This window comes from Penaeus chinensis, chromosome 9 (assembly GCF_019202785.1).
Source record: "Penaeus chinensis breed Huanghai No. 1 chromosome 9, ASM1920278v2, whole genome shotgun sequence".
Taxonomy (NCBI): Eukaryota; Metazoa; Arthropoda; class Malacostraca; order Decapoda; family Penaeidae; genus Penaeus; species Penaeus chinensis.
This window is the reverse complement of record NC_061827.1, coordinates 21252459-21272792: the sequence shown is the minus strand read 5'-3', so window position 1 is coordinate 21272792 and position 20334 is coordinate 21252459. Positions and strand designations below refer to the sequence as shown.

Here is a 20334-nt window from a genome sequence, read left to right as displayed (position 1 = left end):
CATTTCTGAGTGTGACTTGTTAATTTCCTCTTTGAACTTGGCAATCGTGTCTTTGGCAAGTTTGATCTTTTCTCGCAGGTCCATGATTTCATTTGCTATTTTCTCTTTGGCATTTAATAAGTTTTTGATTGTCTTCTCCTTCTTGTCTTCGACTGAAAGTATAAAAGTACTAAATTAATCCACCATATATCTTAAACCATTATAACAAAATTATCCTTATTTTCTGGAGCAACTGCTCACTGATAATATTCTCTAATCAAAGTTAGTAATATTTCAGAAAATATGTGTAAACTATTTATCTGGACTAAAACATGGAAAGTAACATCAAAAGTCCAATAAGCATAATCTTTCACCAAAACTCACAGTCAGTATCGTGGGTGTATTCTCCAAGAGTCAGTTGCCGGGTATTGGTTAGCAGCTGTCTCATCATAGCAGAGGGGTCCTGGAAGATGAGCTCCTCGTAAAATTCAGACACGAGTGGTTTCTTGAAATCGCTGGACACGACAGGTGGTGTAGTGCCAGGAGGAGATTGGAACAGCTTCAGAATGTGATATATGGTTACCTGAAAGGCAAAGATTATTTACATTCAGCATTTTATGATCAAGATACAGTTCGTAAAGTTGTATAGCTTTCATGCAAACAGTAGGGAATGAATATGCACAATTTAAACATCTATGTCTGATAAAGTGAAACTAAACTGTTAAATGGAATGGTAATAAAAACTAAATCTTATCAAGAATAAACATATAATCATGAAACAATTAGAATGATGTTAAAACTAATGATCATAAAAATATGAGAGAAAAAAAATCACTAACTGGTCTTTCATTTGGATCATGGAAAAAGATTTTGATGACAATCTCAAACTCTCCCCATCCCGTCTCTGTGACTTCGTAGGGCGGCTTTGTCAACACACAGTTCTGGTTGGCATAGGTCTCATGTAGCTTAAAATGGACCTGTCGGAAGATTCATAATACTTTTTATATAAAACATCTTTTATAGATAATGCTTTTCTGTATAAAACAAAGACTTCTGTAATTAGGATAAAGTTACACAATATATAATTCATATTCTCTATTACCTTTTTCACATATGTAGACATGTCCTCGTTGTTATACGGTTTGACATAAACTGTCCATTCATGAGTGTGCCCATCCTCCTCTCTCTTTTTGCCAAAAAAACGTGCAACGTTGCCATATACTATAGGCTTCACAATTGTTAGGCCCTGTAATACAAAACAATTGGACTATAGCCAGTGATACTGGCAGAATCCAGAAAATATCTGTTCACCCTTTACCAAGCAGTTATCTTTCTTTATCATACAGTTGAAAGGACAAGGAAGTTTAAATAGTTCAATGAATATTAATTAAGTGAATTTTCAATTTACTTCAGTTCATGAACATATTTCATCTATAAGAGCATTTTATTTATATGAAAAAACTGTTTTTAGTTCCATATATTGTTAGTAAAATGATGCAAGAATAAGAAATAGTGAGAAAATACAAGTAAAATTTCTATGAATCAAAGTAAATAACATACCTTTATTCTTCCCCCACTGTCAGGACCAAAGTCAGTTGTTGGCTGCACTTTTTGCTGCTGCTGCTGTTGCTGTTGCTGCTGTTGTTGCTGTTGCTGCTGTTGTTGCTGTTGCTGCTGCTGTTGCTGCTGTTGTTGCTGTTGCTGCTGCTGATGCTGCTGCTGATGCTGCTGCTGCTGTTGCTGCTGTTGCTGCTGCTGATGCTGCTGCTGCTGATGCTGCTGAATCTGAGCTTGTGCCATGCTGATGAGATTATAAATGTATGAGAATCAAAGAATATTCAGGAAATGGGCTAGGTCAAGTAATATGAGGGAAACATTTTTTCACAATGACCAATAATCAGTCCTTGGTCCTTTTGCATTTTTTATTAATCAGTAATGAAAAGAAAAGTGCTTCAGGTACCACAGTAGCTTGTAACTTTGGAAAATTGGAAGCAAATACAGTTTTTGTTAGCATTTTTCAGATTCTTTCAATATAAAAATCACATTAAACATGATACATTAAAGTATCCTTCTGCATGATGTCATTAGCACTCCATGTCCATACACCTGATGGCTGCTGTCACTGAATACACAATTGAGCATTTGCAATTTAGGAAAATGTTAGGCTCAATGTTCTTTCAGGTAACGCTACTAACTGTTAAGAAGTAATGGGAAAAGGTTTGAATTATTACTTTACTCTTTGAAGTGGACTGCTTGGTTTTGCATGATTTGCCTAAAACTGTCAAGATGTGAAAAAGATTGGTCCTGAAGAAAATGCATTTGAATATGACACATAAAGCTGATTTGATAAAAATAACTAAGCATCCTAGTCACAAAATGGACTCACTTCAAAATGGATTAAAACAAAATGTTGAAATCTAAAAATTAAGTAAAAAAATCTTCTTGACAAGAGGAACAACAGAACCCTACTGAAAATAACAAAAAATTCTTAATAAAAATAACTTTAATAGTAAGTAAGCTAAGAAGCTGCTGTGATATGTAAAAGTTGAACCAGACTCTCCTATGATTTTTTTGTGTGTGATTTGAACCTCTTTGAAATATACAAGCAACCTGTTCTGTAAAGGAAATCATTTATAACTGCTAGTCAAGGAAATGCTGGCTGAAGCAAGTGGAAACATATTGTGATTTTTTATATATACATATATACTTATGAGAAAATATCTTTTACATTTTTGGAACTATAATGTTTAACATGACAAAGTGTAATAATTAATTTGAAAAATATGTACCATAGGAACATTCTACCATAACAAGTGTTTTATAATAATATCATTCTGGGGAAGGACATCAGGACTAACAATAGTGTACATGACCTTACTATCACCATTCAGGGCCATGGTAATTTTTTATATAAGAAGTCCAACTATTACCATGGCTTTCATGCCTTTGGTACTCCAGCAAATCCCAACATACTTCCAAAAATAAGATTCTTATGAAAGAATCCACTTACACCCTCATGCTTTCCCCCTACCTCCACCAACAGACTGCATATGTGTCATATATGCCAACTTAATGCCCTATGCATGAAAATTAAGACTGAGATTGCTATTTTGAAAAATGTTTGAGTAAATGTGAGTAACCACTGCTGCTCTGATTGCAAAAGTACATATAAACAAAATTTTTAAACATGGAGCTATATTTTTCTTATAGGAAACTGTCCTCTTGAAAAATTTTACAGCTAAACAAGGAATCTTTACCGTCAATCCCAACATGAAAATTGGCAACAATATTCAAACTGGTACTTTTATTTTTGTTACTCGAGACTTGCACATGGATATGGCTATGGGTAAATGTTTAGAATACCTACACATGCCTGATCATGACAATAATGGTACCACTGGATTCCTCTCACCCTCTCCTATCCCTATAAAAAGGAGTTAAGCCATGGAATGCCCTCCCTATTACCCTACAACCTTGGCCACAATAGTTGGGGAGGGCATGGAGATTACCTGGGAAATTGTTGGGTAAAATATAACAGAAATAAACATATCCCTAAGAGGGCTACTATCCCCAACCCCTGTCCTGGAATACCAAGCATCCTCCATGTATTACAGCAGGATAACAGATAAAAAGGAATCAAGACTTACACTAAATTATATAATCCATTGGCCTTGTCTTCCAAGGTAGGAATCAGGGGTTGGAATCCCCCCAGGGGGATTGAAGGTAGCACAGCCCGCTCATTAGACAATTCAGTGTTTAAAGCTCATTTCCTTTTGTATTTTACCTCACATATTGGATGCAGTAGCCTGTGAATGCGTTGGCAAGTAATTCTTCACATTACAGACACACTCACAATGAAGCAAAGTCTCCTACTTTAAATCAGGAAATTTATTCAACAATCTAAGTTGCTGTGAATGGGCATGCCCTTTGGTCACAGCCCAAGGAGAGGGTTGATGGGGATCCCCTCCTCAAAGTCCCCAGCACACATTGTCTTTCCCTTGGTATGTTGAAACTCAAGAGCAACGAGTGGACTCAGACTGTAAGCAGTGCTTTCCATGATCTTTTTCCTTTATTTGTGGCATTACTATTCGAGTCTGCTCATTATTACTTGTACCGACAACTGCAACTTTTTTGTCCCCTACAAAAGTATCATCTACAATTAAGAAATGTATTTGGCAATGATATCGTGATACACACCAATGACCAAGCTATTAGAACCAATAAGATTTTTAATAAATAATCATGTGTCAGTTAAAATTCAAATCAGTTCCTCTATCATTGCTTGGTTGTTTATATGGTGTTAGGAATTCTGTTCTGCCTTTAACCCCTTGCCGATGGGCATGGCATGTACGTATAATGTACGTCGTACATGCCATGCCCATTGTGAGTTTACTTATTTGTTTTTACACATAGATGACTACACTTGTACTAAGTCACCAGTGAGCCAGTTATGAGTACTGCCTGTCTTGCCCGTTCACCATTTTCATCGATATAAAAAATATTTAATGTTATCATATTTTGCAGTTACAAATATTTATAACATTATAGTAATTATAATGTTTACAATAGATATAATACTATCTATATTTATAGCACTAGTAAAAATATGTTTTTCCCACCAATTCAAGGAAAGGTGAAATCCTTTATCGCAAAGGACTAGCAGAGCCCTCTATGTACAGAGACATTTCACAAAAATATAAAAAATGAGCACAGCATTTTCCCTGGCAGTAATGGGTTAATTAGAAAAATTTGGTAATAATGAAAAAGAGCAGCAGATAGTGGTCGCAATTCCTGCCAACAGCAACTACTAGGATCCTGATGATTTGCAAGTTGGCCATTCTGAATTTACAGGTCAAGGTATGAAATTATCAGTACAAAATCCTAATATTTGTCTTGGCTCTATCCTGCCAGAAAATATGAGGTGAAAGTTTTGTAGACCTTTGAAAGGTGGTTTGGGGGTAAAGCTCCCTATATAGCAATGTGCATAACCATAGTATAGTTTCCTAGGGTATACCATGTCAGAACACATGAGGGGATGATTTTGCAGACCAGGCAGAGGAGGGGGTTGGGGGCGAGTAGCCCCCTTTGCAAGGGAGTTTAGAGAGCAAAGTCCCCTAACTACTATGAATGTGCAATAGCTCAATTACTGGAAAGTGTACTTCAATCATTCACTTTTACCCCAAAATATCCCTGATGCTTATCATGCCCTGCCCAACTATTGGAGCTGATACAGTAGCTATGCTTTGCGATGGGAATGAGTGCTAGATTTGTTCTAAACATGAAGAGAAACACTCAAACTTTCATTCATAAATCTGTGTTAGGTATCATTTCCAAAGTTACCACCCTATTATGCCTCACAGAATATTTATATACAACAAGTAAATCTACAGAAATTACTAGAGAAAAGTGGGTAATAGTTTAAAATACCTTGGCATATTGAATCAATATGATAATGGTATCATTGGATTCTTCTCATCCTGTAGTCTACAACATATATGCTCCCCCCCTCCCCAAACTACCATGATCTTGGCCTTGATAGCACAGGAGGGTATCAATAGTACTAGAGAAACTGAGGGAAAAATTATCAGTAATCTACAGAGAATTAGTCAGTTTCTCATCAAATGCAGGGGGCTGTGACCCCAGTGACCTCCCCATGGGTGGCTGCCACTCCCCAATCCCCACAATGGAAGACAAAGAATCCTCCACATATTCTCAGCAAAATAGAGCATACGACTGTTATGCAGGAGCACCCAATGCTGAGTCTGTCCTACACTGATAAATGTGACCTTGCCATCTGATAGAACATAACATTCAATGACATTTCTATAGTATTTTCTTCACAAAACCAATAATCAGGGTAGTAGAGAGGATGTAAAACTCAACATTTTTAGGTGGCTCAGCATTGAGAAAAAATTAAGCAAAATCAAGGAAGTGACTAAATAATCTGACAGGATTGTAATGGATAAAGTAAGCAAGGGATATAAAATGAGCCAATTGGAATTGTACTTGGCTACAACATGACAATAGACATTAGCGACCAGTCTATTAGAGTCAATAAAATCTGTAATAGATAATCCCGTGACATTAGAAGGTGGATCCAAGCAAAGTCAATAGAATTTCAAATTAATTCTGTCATGGCTAGGCTGTGTATAAGGTGCTGTTTTGCCTTCAATATGTAAAATATCATGGAAATAAGGAAAAAGATTGGTGGATAGTGGTTGCAATTCCTGCCAACAGGGATGACAAAGCTTTTGATGACTTGCAGGCTGGCCATTGTGGATTTATAGGTCAAGATAAGAAATTATCTATGCGAGATATGGATATCTGCCCAAGCTCAATGCTACTACAACATCCGAGGTGAAAGCATTGTAGCCCCCTATATACCATCTATGTGTGTTACCAAAACATAGTTGCCCTACTGGAACATACAAGATGAAGATTTTGCAGACCAGGCAGGGGGGTTTAAGGGCAGCAGCCACCCTTCATAGGAGGGTTGGGGGATGAACCCCCCTAGTTACCATAAATGTGCTTTGCAATATCTAAATTACTGAAAATTTTACCTTGATGATTTGCTTTTGCCCCACACTTTCCCTCATCCTTATCATGCTCTACCTATCATTTAGGGCTGATATCATAGCTGTGCTTTGTTTGTGACAGGAGTGGATGCTTGATTCGTTTGTAAAATGTGAGCTTTCAGAAGCACATAGCTTTTACTCAGAAATCAGTGTTAAGCATCATTACCAAATTTACCTGGATTCTTTATTGTCCAGGGGGGAGGGGGGTTGCAGGGGGCACAGCCCCTGCATTTCACTAAATACTGACAAATTTTCTGTGTATTATTCATGTTGTACCATTCATACCTTCCCTTGCTATGGGGGCTAAGATTGTGTCTAAGGGGTGGGGGGATTTCCGCTAAAATGTCTATATATACGGTTAATAGAAAGTGGGAGGAGTCCACCGATAAGACTATCGTCGTGATGGGTCATGCGATTGTATTCTAAATATTTGCTGAAAAGCGTGATCTCGTTTCTCATGTACATATTCATAATCATAAAATTATATAAAATTGTATTGGTAGCGGTAAACTTCGTAAGAGCCAACATATCTTTAAAAATATATATATAAATAAATAAAACTCCTCGACATACTTTGTACAGTGCATTTTACATTCTTCACTTAATCAAATAAGCACACTGATAAACGAAACTACCTTACGTGTGTAGCTAAAGTTTCGAAAACAAATGCGTCTTCCTCTCGGCCGCCTTTCGTTTATCAAAACAATAACAAGGCGGGAAACGGGTCTAAATTATTATTAAGAGATGGCGTATTTTATCAATAAGTTCAGCTTTGTTTACCCTTCATGTTAATCAAAATTGTGCTACTTTATTATTATTATTATTTTGAATGATAGAATGTTTAGATTTTGGAGGGGAAAATATAGATGTACCATTACACTGTTTGTTTACTCACAATTAATACACGGTAAATGAACAGTTTATTTGTGTACTAGTGGTAAAATATTCCTGTGGCAATAAAAAAAGCCTCGAGTGCTAAAACAGAAGCGAAAGAAGCGAAAATGCGCCCAAAAGTTCGGTTCTAAGTGTTGCCAACTAAGTTTTATTTCCCATGAAATACACAAAAATACACAAAAATACACCTATAAATTATCCCACCAAACCTCCCTTAAAAACAGAACAAGCTAGAGTATATGGCTATCAATAAAACATCACGCCCACAACAAATGAATAATGAAAAAAATAACCATCGCCACTAGAAGAAAAAACATCCAAGAAAAGCCGCCAAGCGCAGCTGGCAACACTTTGCTGAGGCTGGGCTGGCCATGTGGTGGAGCGAGAAGCCAACGCGAAAGGATTTAAATAATTTGAACTTCTTCCCCACGCACGCCGCCTCACCGACTGGGGGCTCTGCAGGAGAGGACCGAGCGTTCTGTGGAAGTGAATTTGAGGAGAAATAAGTCGTAATAATGGCGTACGAAATGGTATTGCCGGTAATAGCAGGTGCCTCTGGGGTCTTCGCTGGCTGTGCCGTGTTGTACAGCAAAATAAGGTAAGAATGAGGATAATAAGGAAAGACTAGGAATATAGCAAGTGTAAATAGATTACTGAATGAGGGAAAAGTAAATTAACAGGTGGGGTAGATTGAGTAACTCGCGAAATGAGGAAGATTAATAATGAGCAGGGGATTCGTACATAAAACTATTTTTCAAATACATTCATTGATAGAGAACAAGTGAATTAATATATATATACTAAAATCATAGATAAGTAGTGTAAAATCTATGAATGTCATTGAATGTCATAGTTTTTATGGACTTCCCTTAATATTTGTATTTTGGTTTTGATTCTCGTGCTGTCATCCCTGGAGTGTGCTGCTTTCTCTGCCAGAAAATGTGGCAGTGCATTCACATCATCAGTTTTACCTAAAGCAATGCACAGAGATAGAGGGAAATAGACACTGCCATCTTATAGAGCGTACATAGTAGAATAATAGATAACACAGGTACAGCTGCCCCGGCCTTAATATTTAGGCAAAGTGACTGAAATATCCGTTAATGTTACTGAGAGCGACGTAAGGATAGAGAGGGAAATGGACACCGCCATCTTTTAGAGCCTAAAAAGAGTAGGAAGCAGAGGCCTCATATTTACCAGGAAATTACGAAAATGTCCTCTGCATGGCACCACTCAGAGACTAAGTCCACAACAGGTCTTGATGTTGCATTTTCTATAAGTGTTATTAAAGGGGAATGGCTAGGGAATGAAGAGAAGGTATGAAAAGTTTGGTTTGGATTTTGGGTTTGCATGATACCCTGGCTTTGGGACTTCATATCTGGAGGGTGTGTTGCTCTTGGTAACAAATACCAACTTCATTTGATTATGATTAGCCCATAATCTGCATTCAGAAAATAAACTAATGATAAAATGTCTGTAGATTCTGTAAACTGTAACTTGACTGAAGTAGCCTTGTCCCAACTGTGCAGTAGCTGATGCTGGGATGGCAAAAATACATGCCAGGTCCACTCTCATTTTTGGTTAACTTGTTTTATATACAGACAGATGACTCTACAAGCACTTAGTTACCAAGGAATCAATTATGAGCCATACTGATCTACCTTGATTTTTGGAAAGATGTTCGTTTTTTATTTTTTACTGCAGTTAGTCTGGATAAAACATTTCAATATTCCCAATGTCAGTAAAGTTATTTTTGATGTATCTTGCAGCCATCCAGCATTGCAATGACTATATTTTTTTTTTGTTTATTCCCAGTGTATTATATATAAATCTGTTATTGTTTTTGTTTGCAAATGACTGGTTCAGGTAATAAGTACAAGTATTGGTAATTGCTTACAGAGTAACCACACCTTCTGGTACTAGGTCCCTACAATGTGGTGGTTGGATTTCCTTATTCACCAAGTTGGACTAGATATTACTGTTCAAAACCCCAATTTTGGTGTCCAGGACAAGTTGTTCATCTTGTCCAACTCGCCTGCTTCTGTAGCCAGGCAAGCAGAATAAGATAACCTCACAATGCTATTAGTATTTAAACATTGATAGTTGCTGGTAATGTGAAGACTCTAGTATATTAAAGTAATAAATGTTTACTATAAAGCTGGTTGCATTGTGAATAATAAAGGCCTCATTTTCCTGCTGTTCCCAACAAGTTGCCTTGTTGAGCAAGACAAGGAGTTCTAAATACAGCATCACTCTGGCCTATACCTCCTAGGCATCTACAAGCATTGTTGTATACACCAAAATCCCTTCATAAGATATCAGGTTCTCTTCTGCACCTCAACCTGACCAGTAGGGACTTTGTCTCCGCATGTTATTTGTTGCATTTGTTATTCTTTGCCTGTGCAGATTCTTTCATGTATCGGTTTGTAGTTTTTACCTCTCTATATGACAATGTCTTTATAGTTTTCCTATTTTAGTGCATTCATTTTGTAACTGCACATTACAGTACTATTTCTGTGTAGTACAACTTTTTTTTACTATCATCTTGTTAACCCCTTAACGACAGTTCACGTGTATACGTGTACCCCGTGCGGACCAGTCCGGACGGGAATGTGTATTCACGTGCTCCATTTCTTTCTGTCATTCCGGGGACGCGAATGGGCGTGATTGCTGTATGGCTGTATGAATGACTATTTTTGAGCTAGTTTGTATGTATGTTTGTGCAATTATATGTGTACATATATAGATGTATGTAGCTGTTCTTCGTCGTGTTTGTGTTTGTCGGCTTGTGTTTTTGTGTGTATCTGTGGAAATATGTGCGAGCAACTGTGTGCGCGCATGTGTAAGTCAGTAATTTTACGTGTGGAAGTGCATGTGTGAATTGTATAAAATTTTACACATTTTTTCATTGCACATTTGTTTTGTCTGCTGTGTTTGTGTTTCTCGGTCGTTTGTGTTGGGAAATCTGTGCATGCTTCTTAGAGTGTGTGTGTGTGTGTGTGTGTGTGTGTGTGTGTGTGTGTGTGTGTGTGTGTGTGTGTGTGTGTGTGTGTGTGTGTGTGATGTAGTAATTGTGAGTGAAAGTGCATGTTTGAATTGTATAAAAGTTCGCGCATGTTTTTTGTTGTTTGATTGACGGATGTGTGTTTTGGGAAGTTTGTGCCATGACGCTTGTCTCCACTGTGCTTGTGTATGTGTGTGCATGTGTGAGAGAGAGACCGCCATGACGCTCGTCCCCACTGTGTGTGCATGTGTGTGTGAGAGAGAGAGAGAAAGAGAGCGATAGACAGTGATGTCGTGCTACATGACTTTCATGCCATTTCCGGCGCGTACCTTATGTGACGATATTACGTTCTTTTTTCTTGCATTTACAAGAGGCCAACGTGGCTCCTTCTGGCGGAACCCTCCTCTGAACCAACCTGAGGAGGATCCCCAGCAGACGCACATGTCAGTTGACACCCCTTTCTGGAGGTGGCAGAGATGTGCGTTCTGCTGGAGGACCGACCGATGCAGGAAGGAGACCAGAGTCATGTGTTCCAGCTGCGACATTTCCCCATGTCCGATGCTTTCCATGCCTGAAAACACTAATTTGTATATATGTATATATTTGTACATATATAAATATATGTTTATCAATTAAAAAAAAAAAAAAAATTGTCTCACCACTGCTTTTCTGTGCTGTTGCCAAAACAAACTATTGACTTTACACACTCACATTGGCCAGACACTCCTAAAATGGAGTATATACTACAGTATGAGACAATAAAATCATTCATATGACATATTATATGGCTACAGTAAGTCTGTAAACTTTCACATGTTTCTAGAGTGAAAAAATGGAGGTTGCGGTTATACGCAAACCAGTCGCCTGAGCGCGCTAAAACTTCGGTGGGATGGTGACACAGGTAGGCCAAGTTGAGCACCTGTCCCGGGAAGAGAACCAGCCGTTTGCTGTTTTTCCCCGGAACAATGGCTCCAGAGCTGTTTTCCGACCTGTTGGCATTGGGTTAAGGAAATGCCATAGATGGAAAGTTTCTTAAAGTTTGTCCTTCTGTCCATTACAAACAATGTTTATATTGTATCATATGGCTGTGTAAAACTGAAACTATACCATCAGGGATGATCATAACAACTGTAACAATATAAATAGCATGAAGAAAGAGAAAATTCAAGGAATGAGGAAAGCAGGTGAGGTGAGGGAGACCTACTAATTGACTCCTTGGATTTGTGGACCCACCTGTTTGTAAACAGAACAGAGCAAAACTATAGTGGACAGTCCAATTGCCCAGCACCAATGAGTTAAATGCATGTAGTTGAATGTAGGATAATAACATCATGGTGAACCTTTTAATGTCTTTACTTTCAATGTGAAACAGAAATGGTATAAGTGAAAAGTTGCATAGATATCAAAAGTGTTGATAGATATATTATGTATCATAGCCCATGCTCTTTGCATCCTTGTTAGTAAAATTAACTATATATCAATGTCAGACTATTCCAAACTACTTTTCAAATCAGTATAATTATAGCTGTGGGACATGTCAGAGTTGGATATTTTCCTTTACAGTTACATTACAAATCTTAAAAAAAAAAGAAAAAAAAAAGAAAAGAAAAAAAAGGTTTCATGTAGTTATTGCATAAAAAAAAAAAAATGGTTTTTACTACTTCTACAAATGAATGTGTACAAAATAACTGCATTTGCTAGGGAAAAATAGTGATTGGTAGTGGGTTCGATTACGATTGTTATGGTTTGTACAGCAATGTTTGTGGTAATTTGTGTCTTCAGGATGGTGTTTAATCTTTCATTCGTTAGACTTAGTCCTATTGTAAACTTTTACCCTTTCTTATGCCAATTTGTTATAATTTTATAGTAATTTTCAAGAAATTTCAGTCCACAGGAAGTGAACTGCTGGGTAATGATTATAAAACAAGTAAGGCTGCAGCCATCAGGCCTCATTAACTAGGAAGTGTGTGCATTTATTTTTTGCACAGGTCTTATTTATTTATTTTTAGTAGCTAACCAGCATCAAAGTTGTCCCTCTGAGTAATATAAAGAAGCAAGAATTGTATAAACATAAAATTGTTTGCATTTGGTTTGTACATAATGTTCATATCATTGCATTGGGTGGATTGAATGATGATTTATAATCATTTTATAAACTGTTTCGTAATCATTATAATGCAAGATATTGCTAAGTGAGAATCCCTTAGAGCTCATAAACTACATAAAGAAAAATAACATTGAGCAAATATATCAAACTTCCTTATAATAAGATTTATGCAATCAAAAATGAAGTGATTTTATGAGAGTTCACAGTTTTTCCTTTTATTTATCACTTTTCTTTCTTTTTGGATTTCTAAAACAGTTCTGATTTATTATCTTAGTTTGTATGTTTATACTCGTGTATACATATTTTTTCTCGGTTTTTATAAAATGGAGCAGTTGAATATATGAATAGATAGTTCTCATTTAACTTCAGGTGAAATGGATAAGTCCTGAAACTATGACTAGCTCTTTCCTTGTTCCTCATTTTCATTTTCCTCCTTCTTTTACCCTCCCCTCCACCAAACAGAAAAATAGATAAATTGATATATAATAAAACAAGTGGATAAATGAAACAAATATTTTTTATGCTTTCTGTACAGGTTGTATAAGAATAAGTAGGTGTCATATGGCAAATATTATTGAAAAAAAAAAAAAAAAATAGCCTAAGGTAGGCTTCTCAAAATGTAATGTTCACACAATTTCACCAGAATATGAAAAATAGAATCCTAAGTATAACAAGAACTGCATACCTATAATCTGTTTTATCTATAAGGCAAAGGTGCATGTGACAAGTTGATGGTGATTACTTGTGATTGGCAGGGAGTAGTTATAACTGATTTAAATATAACAATTGGTTATGTTGCCAACCTGTCTTCAGTGGTTTATTCTTAAAGACAAGTTTTATGTGGTAGTAAAAAAGGTTCTACATATAACTAATTTATTGAACTTTATTGTTTTGCTTCTTTTAATTAGCATTCTCTCTTGATTGTTATAAGCATTGTAATTTTATTTTTATGATACGTTTCTTTAAATTAATTTAGTTATTCCTTTGTTGCAGGCCAAGATTTCCAGTCCGTGTTAACTGCTGGTTTTGTAACAAAGATACGAAAGTTGAATTTAGGCATAAAGAAGGCTGGATGTGTCCTTCATGTGAGCAATACAATGGATTTACAGAGGTATGTATTTATGGTGCTAGGTAGCTCTTGATAGGTTTTCTTTTGTAAAGTTTATTTGAACGACTGTGCATCCAAAGGTGTTATCTGGCCATTTACCTGACAGTGCTTTTATTAAATGTTTTGGTGTTTTAAACTTTCATCAATAACATAAGCATAGAAATATTCACGCTATATCTGTCATGATTATAGAGCATTAAGTGAATGTATTGATACTTGTGTTATGGTTGAAAACCTATGAAATTTTTAAATAAACACATTTTTTGGCACTTAACTTAGGAACACCTTTAGATGCACATACCCTCATTTACATACTTAGAAAATGTAATATATGTTACAGCATTTATTAAACTATACTATTTATACTTTTTTTTTGTAACTGTCACTGTTGGGAAATTATTACATTTCAATAGTTTACATGATAAAGATATACCTGGGGACAGATTCGCTAACATACAATTGTATGGAATTTATCAACAGAGGGCTTTGGTAAAGCAATTGCACCATTTAGCAAGTGCCATACATTTTTAGGCTCTTTCAGTCTGTTGCATAACCTGTAAACAAATATCTATCACAGGAGGGTGATTTTTAAATTATGTTGCAGCAATGGCATGTTATAAATGTATGGGAGATAGGTAGAAAATCTGTAAAAAAATATTTTTTATTTATATCCATTAGGGGTGATGCCATTGCCTTGTCCACTATGATTTTAGTTTAATGATTGTTTACATATTGATGGATCTACAAGCACTTGGTGATTAAGGAGTCATAAAGTCCTAGCTATCTCATCTGTTTATGATTATAATTGTAGTTACCAGTGATTTTATTATTGCAAGTGTGTTAGTGAATCTAGGCACTGAAAACTTATGGTAAACTAATCAATGTTAATAAGCCTGTTATCTCTTTAAGGATGGTGATTACAACCGTGACTTACCTGCTCAATACTGCAGTAGCCTCAACTCCCCAGTGGGTTGTCAGAAGGCTAAGAAACCTCAAACTCAGCCAAGTCTTGCATTAGGTAATGGCTTTTGTCAAACATGTAATCTGAACCAGACGTTAAAAGTTCGAGCATTAGCAGACTACACGCCAATTAATCCAGATAACTATGACCAGGAAATAGAGGATTATAGGTAAGAGAATCCCAAAAGATTTTTTGTTATTTTGTATTATTTTCTGTTAATTTATCCTTTATTTAGCTTTAAATTAGATCTAGATTATGTCATTCATTTATATGGCGTGTAAATGTTTTGGATATTCTTACATAAATTGAAAATAATATTCTGTTTTGTATTGATGAGTAATTTTTTAAAAAGCTGATAGTATTAAGATCAGTAGTTTTGATATTAGTTTTAATAGAAATGCTCTAGATAACAAGAGCTAAAGGATTTCTGGTAAACTGTAGACTAATTGTATCTACTCCCCAGAAAGAGATTGGAGAGGGTATATGCTCTCTGCCGGCAGTGTGAAGCAACCTTGCATCAGACTTTGGGCAAGCAGGATTCATGGTTAAAGCCAAAGTTAATTTCCTGGAGACTGATGTTAAGTTCTCAAAATAAAGCCCAGATATATGCAGTAAGTTTGTGGAAAGTTTACATTGTTGATTTGACTGATTGAAATAGTGTAATTTTTTGCTTTTATCTGGAGGTGAAAACTTGATTTGTATATTTTCTTATAGAAGAAATTGTCCTAAGCTGAATTATAAAATGATAATGGTATTGAAATTTCACTTTGCTTATTTTTGTGTTGTTAATTATTTTCTGCTGCTCTAAGAATAAACACCTGTTGTTTTTCAATAATTAATTTGAATATGAATTAGTTGGAAGATTCATATGAATTTTAGATTTCTGAAATGTACTCTCTTCATCCACAGACTGTCAAGAACTCCGCAAGTCAAATCCCAGCATACCTCCTTATTTTTCACTTAATAGGTGTATTTATTTCTCTTGCTCTCTTTTTGTGTAACCTTCATCACTTGCAACAAGACTCGGGTAAAAGAGTTGTGTCCCTCGATTTTGGAATGGATCTGGAAGTGTACCTAAGCACTCTCTACAAGTTCGTATCGCCGCTCATCATCATTGGACTGACCTTAGTCCTTATAGTCATATTCTGCTCAGGAAAAGAGTCCCTCTTGGTAAGGAAAGATACATTTCTATGTAGGTATAGGTAACCTTGTATTGATATTAAATTCAGGAAATCATAAATAAGAACAGCAGTTGTTATTGAGTATAACTCTCCCAAGAGATAGAACAAAAGAAGAAAGTTAGATTTGTCAAAATCCATTGTTTTTGTATTTTTCTCACAGAAACTAATATTTTTGCCAAAATGATGATAATGAGGAAAATAAGTGATATTAATACTAGTACTAGGAAGAAAGATGGGAATGTGCCATCATGAAAATTTTGGTTAAGTGCTTGGGTGACGGAAATGACTCGCCACAAATTCTCAAATGTTACTTATTGTTATTTTTACTGCACAGTTATAGAGAGATGATTCAGAGTCTGTGCAAGGAAAATAGTCTGTTACTGTCTTGATACTAGACACTGTTCATTAGTGTTCATATGGAGCAGGCCTACAAGTCACACACCTGGGAGAAACACCTTTTAAGTATGTCTACTGTCCAGATTTTGAACAATGTGTGGGCAGCAAGGCACCTGGATGCAGTGGGTTTAGTTATTGATAATTCACTTTCTTTGTTCCAGGTCTCAGATGCTATAGCAAGTTTCATATGGGTTGGCTTGTTAGCTCTCACCTCTTCAAAGCAACTTATTTCAAAAAAGGATTATAATCCTCTTCAGGTGAGTCTGAGATTCAGTAATGTCATATATTTATTGAAGCTAAGAGTTAGTCAGTGTCAATGTTTTATTAATGCATTGCCACTGGAAATATGATAAAGTCCACTGTAGTTTTGTTTTGTGAATAGAGTTTGCACAGACAGCTTCCAAGAATTCAATTAGTAAGTATACATGACCTCACCCGATTTCCTCTTCCCTGGAGCTTAACCAAACCCGACAGGCATGGCATGTACGTACATGCCGTGCCCAATGTGAGTTTACTTTATTAATTGTTTTTACACATAGATGGCTACACTTCCACTAATTCACCAATGAGCCAACTATGAGTACTGCCTGTCTTGCCTGTTTACCTTTTTCCTTGATTTTCAAAAATATTTTACATTATCTTATATTGCTGTTACTAATGTCAGTAACATTATAGTAATTATAATGTCTATAATAAAAATAACATCAATATTCATATGATTAATAGAAAAAACATTTTTTGCCCAAATTCAAGGAAAGGTAAAATTAGATAAGGTCCTAAGGCCTACTAATTAACTCCTTTGTGGCTAAACACTTGCAGAGCCATCTTTGTGCAGAAAAGTTTCAGAAAAAAATAAAAAATGAACACCGCATTTTCCTGGTGACATTGAGTTAAGGAAAAATGTCTTTTCTGATGCTGTTAATATTGATGCTGTTGTTGTTGTTGTTATTATTATTGACATACTGATATTTTAATAGTACTAATAGTATTTTTTTTATTTAAAAAGTCATGGAAAAGAGTAATGCATAATTGACTCCTTGTTGACCAAGTACTTGTAGTGCCATCTATGTGTAAGCACAATAAATCAATGAAAATCACAGTAGACATGGCATGTATGTACAATCTATCCTCAGTGGCAATGGGTTGATTTAAGTATGCCCAATGTTAAACAATAGTAATAATAATAAAGACCAAACATAGATTATATGACTTATGTAGGAGACTCCCCCTACCCCCTTAATAAAAAAAAAAATAAAAATCTCAGATTTTCTGTTTGGTATCAGGTCCTGCTCTCTGGTGCAGCTGTCATATTCACCCTGTGGACAACATTTGTCCCCAGAACAAGCAATTCAACAAAAATGCAGAGCAAGCCCCCCCTCAATAAGTATGTGGTTCGTAGGATGTTGATTTTGGTTTCTTATTTTGACTTCAATCTGCATCTTTTTATACATTTGCTTAATTTGTTATTGTAAGTATGTATTCATCTACAAATATTAAATGTTTTCACCTTTTCTTTTTTATGTTTTCTTCTTTCTCTCTTCTTTACTTAGCTTGTGGAGTATTTCTTTTCCTTCTACTCCTTTATGACATGCATGCACTGTGCAGGTTGCATTCAGTAACTTTTTTTTCTTTTTCTTCAGTTCTTTTTTTTATAAACCATTGCATATTTAACAGTTTCTTTTTCTGTGTCTGCTTGTGACATGAACAAACATTATGGGATTATGTTAAGAATTGGATAACTTGATGACTATATATAAGTTACACACATACATGACTCGAGCAATGACTATCATAATCTAATCTCTTCTTTTCCCACCTTCTCTGCCTAAGGAGTATGATGAGCAACACATCTAGTGCTGGTTTAGAGGACTCCCAGTGCACTCTAAATGCTAGTCTGACTGATGACCTCAACAACATAACTCCTCCCAGCACTTCTCGTCCAAATGATGTTACTTCTACGCCCATTCCACAAATGAACTTCCAGCCAAAAGAATCTGTTGATCTAGATTCAACAATGGGGAGCCTCAAAATTAGTACCCCTGCAAAAAATGATTGCAAGATCCAGCCAAACACTCCATTCTCACCCAAAGCGCTGTTTTCCGAGAAGCCAGGATACAATCCAAGACTTAATGACACCTACTGCAGCCAGCAAGCTCCTATGAGTCCTTCACGACTTTCAACAAAAAATATCACACAGTCTTCATGGGTTGCTGGGGGATACTGGGGTCACCCAGTCAGTCCAACTCGTGAATTTTCCCAGCATAAAGCACCCATTTTAGGAATGATGCAGCATGGACAGACAAATTTGTATCCCTTGTCACGGTCCTCTAGTCAGAGTTCAGGGTTTGTGTCACACAGCAGTGGACTGCCATCTTTTAATTCTCAGATGCCATGTAGCCTACCTAATTCTCTTCATGGTTCATTGTGTGGAGATGCAGACCATGTGTCAGTTTTGTCAGAGCCTGCATATAAGCCATGGGGCTACCCAGGATCTATGTATGCCTCAGATACGGCATCACAGTACAGCATTGCACGACAAAGAGGTCAGGTAAAAAGTGATGCACAGTCTCTCTATAGTTGTGCATCTGCTTTGTCAGAGAGGTCTCATGGTAGAGGTCCTCCCTCACCCACTGCCAGTAATACTTACCTATTTCAGGATGCTCTTGGAAACCTTAGTGAAAATTCTAGTAATAGTAGTTCTACTAGAAACACAACAAAAGTCCGTAAGGCAGATACAACTGTCATGGATGTACAGATAAGAAATGGAAGTCGGCCAAAGCAACAAATGCTTAATTATCGTAACCCTTGGATAGCATTTTTCCTGGGTATGAGTATAGCTGCCAATTGTTTCCTTGCTATTCTCCTCTTTGGGCGAGCAGATGTACATTCTCTAATTAGTACATAGTGATTAGTTTATTATGATACTACAAATTAATTACTGCCATAGATATTGCTATTTAAAGGCAATCTATTCCTTTAGATATAGGTAAGTTTTGAATGTTAATGATGTGCAGAGTATTTCCACTAGGCTTTTTTTTCTGTTATGGAATAGATTTTTAAATGCAGAGTCGTCTGCAAAGACAGTAAAAAATCGGACTAGTACAAAAAAAAACTCAGTCTTCAAGTGATTATATGGAAAAAGGTGGGGAAATACATTTAATTGTGGCCATATACCCTATGTTCTGAATCATTCCACTGCCTGTGCTCTACTTTTATAATGAATTAATTAAATAACATTTGATGTTAGAATCAGTTAAATTATATTACTGGGACCAAAGATATGTGTGTATAATATTGCTAAATAGTTTTCCCTGTAGTCTTCTATTATGACTGGTGTGTATAAGTTAGTCTGCTTTTTTCATGTTTAGAAATTTATTTCAGAAATCAGTTGGTCACACAAAGTCAGTCAAGTCAGGTTGTTTATCAAATATTCAGACACTGTGAAGCTTGATTTGTGGCTTGCTTTTCACCTGTTACCTGTACCCAGGTTTACCAGGGATGTATTTAAATGTGATAGAAAATGTCAAGTTACATATGTTATTAGAAGCTTTAACCTCGCATATGTTTTACAATGCTCATTTGGTTTATGCATATAGAGAAGCTCAGTTGTCTATTCCACAAATATGATTTTGTCATTTAAATGGTTGATTCAGTGTTTGATATTAAGATCATTGTGATGTTTTGTATACCTGAAGCATTTTCAGATGTTTTTGTAGCCAATATGAATTATTGTTAAATTTTTAATATTTGCTTAAATAATGATATGCCATTATCTGCTTGGAATTTGATGGTAATTAATGAGGGCAAAGCTTTTATATTATACAGATAATTCTTTGCCAAGACAAATATTTCACCCTTTTTGAAAACTGATGGCTCCAAGCAGTGAGTTGTGTATGTTTGATAATAAAAGAATTTTAATTGATATGCGACTGTTTTTGATAAATATTACCATCAAAGGAATTTCTTAATTGCAAATTACCTAAGTAAATGGACCCCCCCCCCCCATCCCATGCCAGTTGTCATGGGGGGGCTTCAACTATCCACTTCCTAAGGTGTGAGAGCTGTGCTGAAAAGATGAAAGCTGACTGTGTGCCAGTCATGAGCAGCCTGGTGGAGCCATGGGCATGGT

At 36.2% G+C, this 20334-nt stretch overlaps 2 protein-coding genes across 5 annotated transcripts in view; one reads left to right on the top strand and one right to left on the bottom strand.

Annotated features, from left to right (window-relative positions):
• LOC125028826 (YEATS domain-containing protein 4-like) overlaps positions 1 to 7286 on the bottom strand; it is a 7390-nt gene extending 104 nt beyond the window's left edge. The window contains exons 1-6 of one of the 4 annotated variants that reach the window (XM_047618355.1): positions 7195 to 7286; positions 1540 to 1780; positions 1082 to 1225; positions 819 to 956; positions 364 to 562; positions 1 to 152 (exon numbers count right to left, since the gene is read on the bottom strand). The exon at positions 1 to 152 is cut by the window's left edge and continues 104 nt beyond it. In XM_047618355.1, coding sequence (XP_047474311.1) covers positions 1 to 152; positions 364 to 562; positions 819 to 956; positions 1082 to 1225; positions 1540 to 1779 — 873 coding nt within the window. In that variant the 5' untranslated portion in view covers position 1780; positions 7195 to 7286. Of the gene's footprint in view, positions 153 to 363; positions 563 to 818; positions 957 to 1081; positions 1226 to 1539; positions 1781 to 3626; positions 3768 to 7127 lie in introns of those variants that run through there. The other 3 variants (XM_047618354.1, XM_047618353.1, XM_047618356.1) reach the window with 3 other exon arrangements.
• Positions 7287 to 7783: 497 nt separating this feature from the next.
• Positions 7784 to 20127, top strand: LOC125028825 (transmembrane protein 201 homolog). Its single transcript, XM_047618351.1, has 8 exons — positions 7784 to 8046; positions 13553 to 13670; positions 14577 to 14797; positions 15092 to 15239; positions 15538 to 15798; positions 16367 to 16462; positions 17489 to 17589; positions 18036 to 20127. Exons 1-8 carry the CDS (start codon positions 7964 to 7966, stop codon positions 19108 to 19110), a joined length of 2103 nt encoding a protein of 700 aa, XP_047474307.1. The 5' UTR covers positions 7784 to 7963; the 3' UTR covers positions 19111 to 20127.
• The last annotated feature ends 207 nt before the right edge of the window (positions 20128 to 20334 follow it).

Bases quoted from the DNA above. Each gene is read 5' to 3' on its own strand.
- LOC125028825 (XM_047618351.1), top strand. From the start codon at position 7,964: ATGGCGTACGAAATGGTATTGCCGGTAATAGCAGGTGCCTCTGGGGTC. The intron at 15,240-15,537 runs GTAAGTTTGTGG...CTTCATCCACAG, and splicing joins ATAAAGCCCAGATATATGCA to ACTGTCAAGAACTCCGCAAG. The intron at 17,590-18,035 runs GTATGTGGTTCG...TCTCTGCCTAAG, and splicing joins AGCAAGCCCCCCCTCAATAA to GAGTATGATGAGCAACACAT.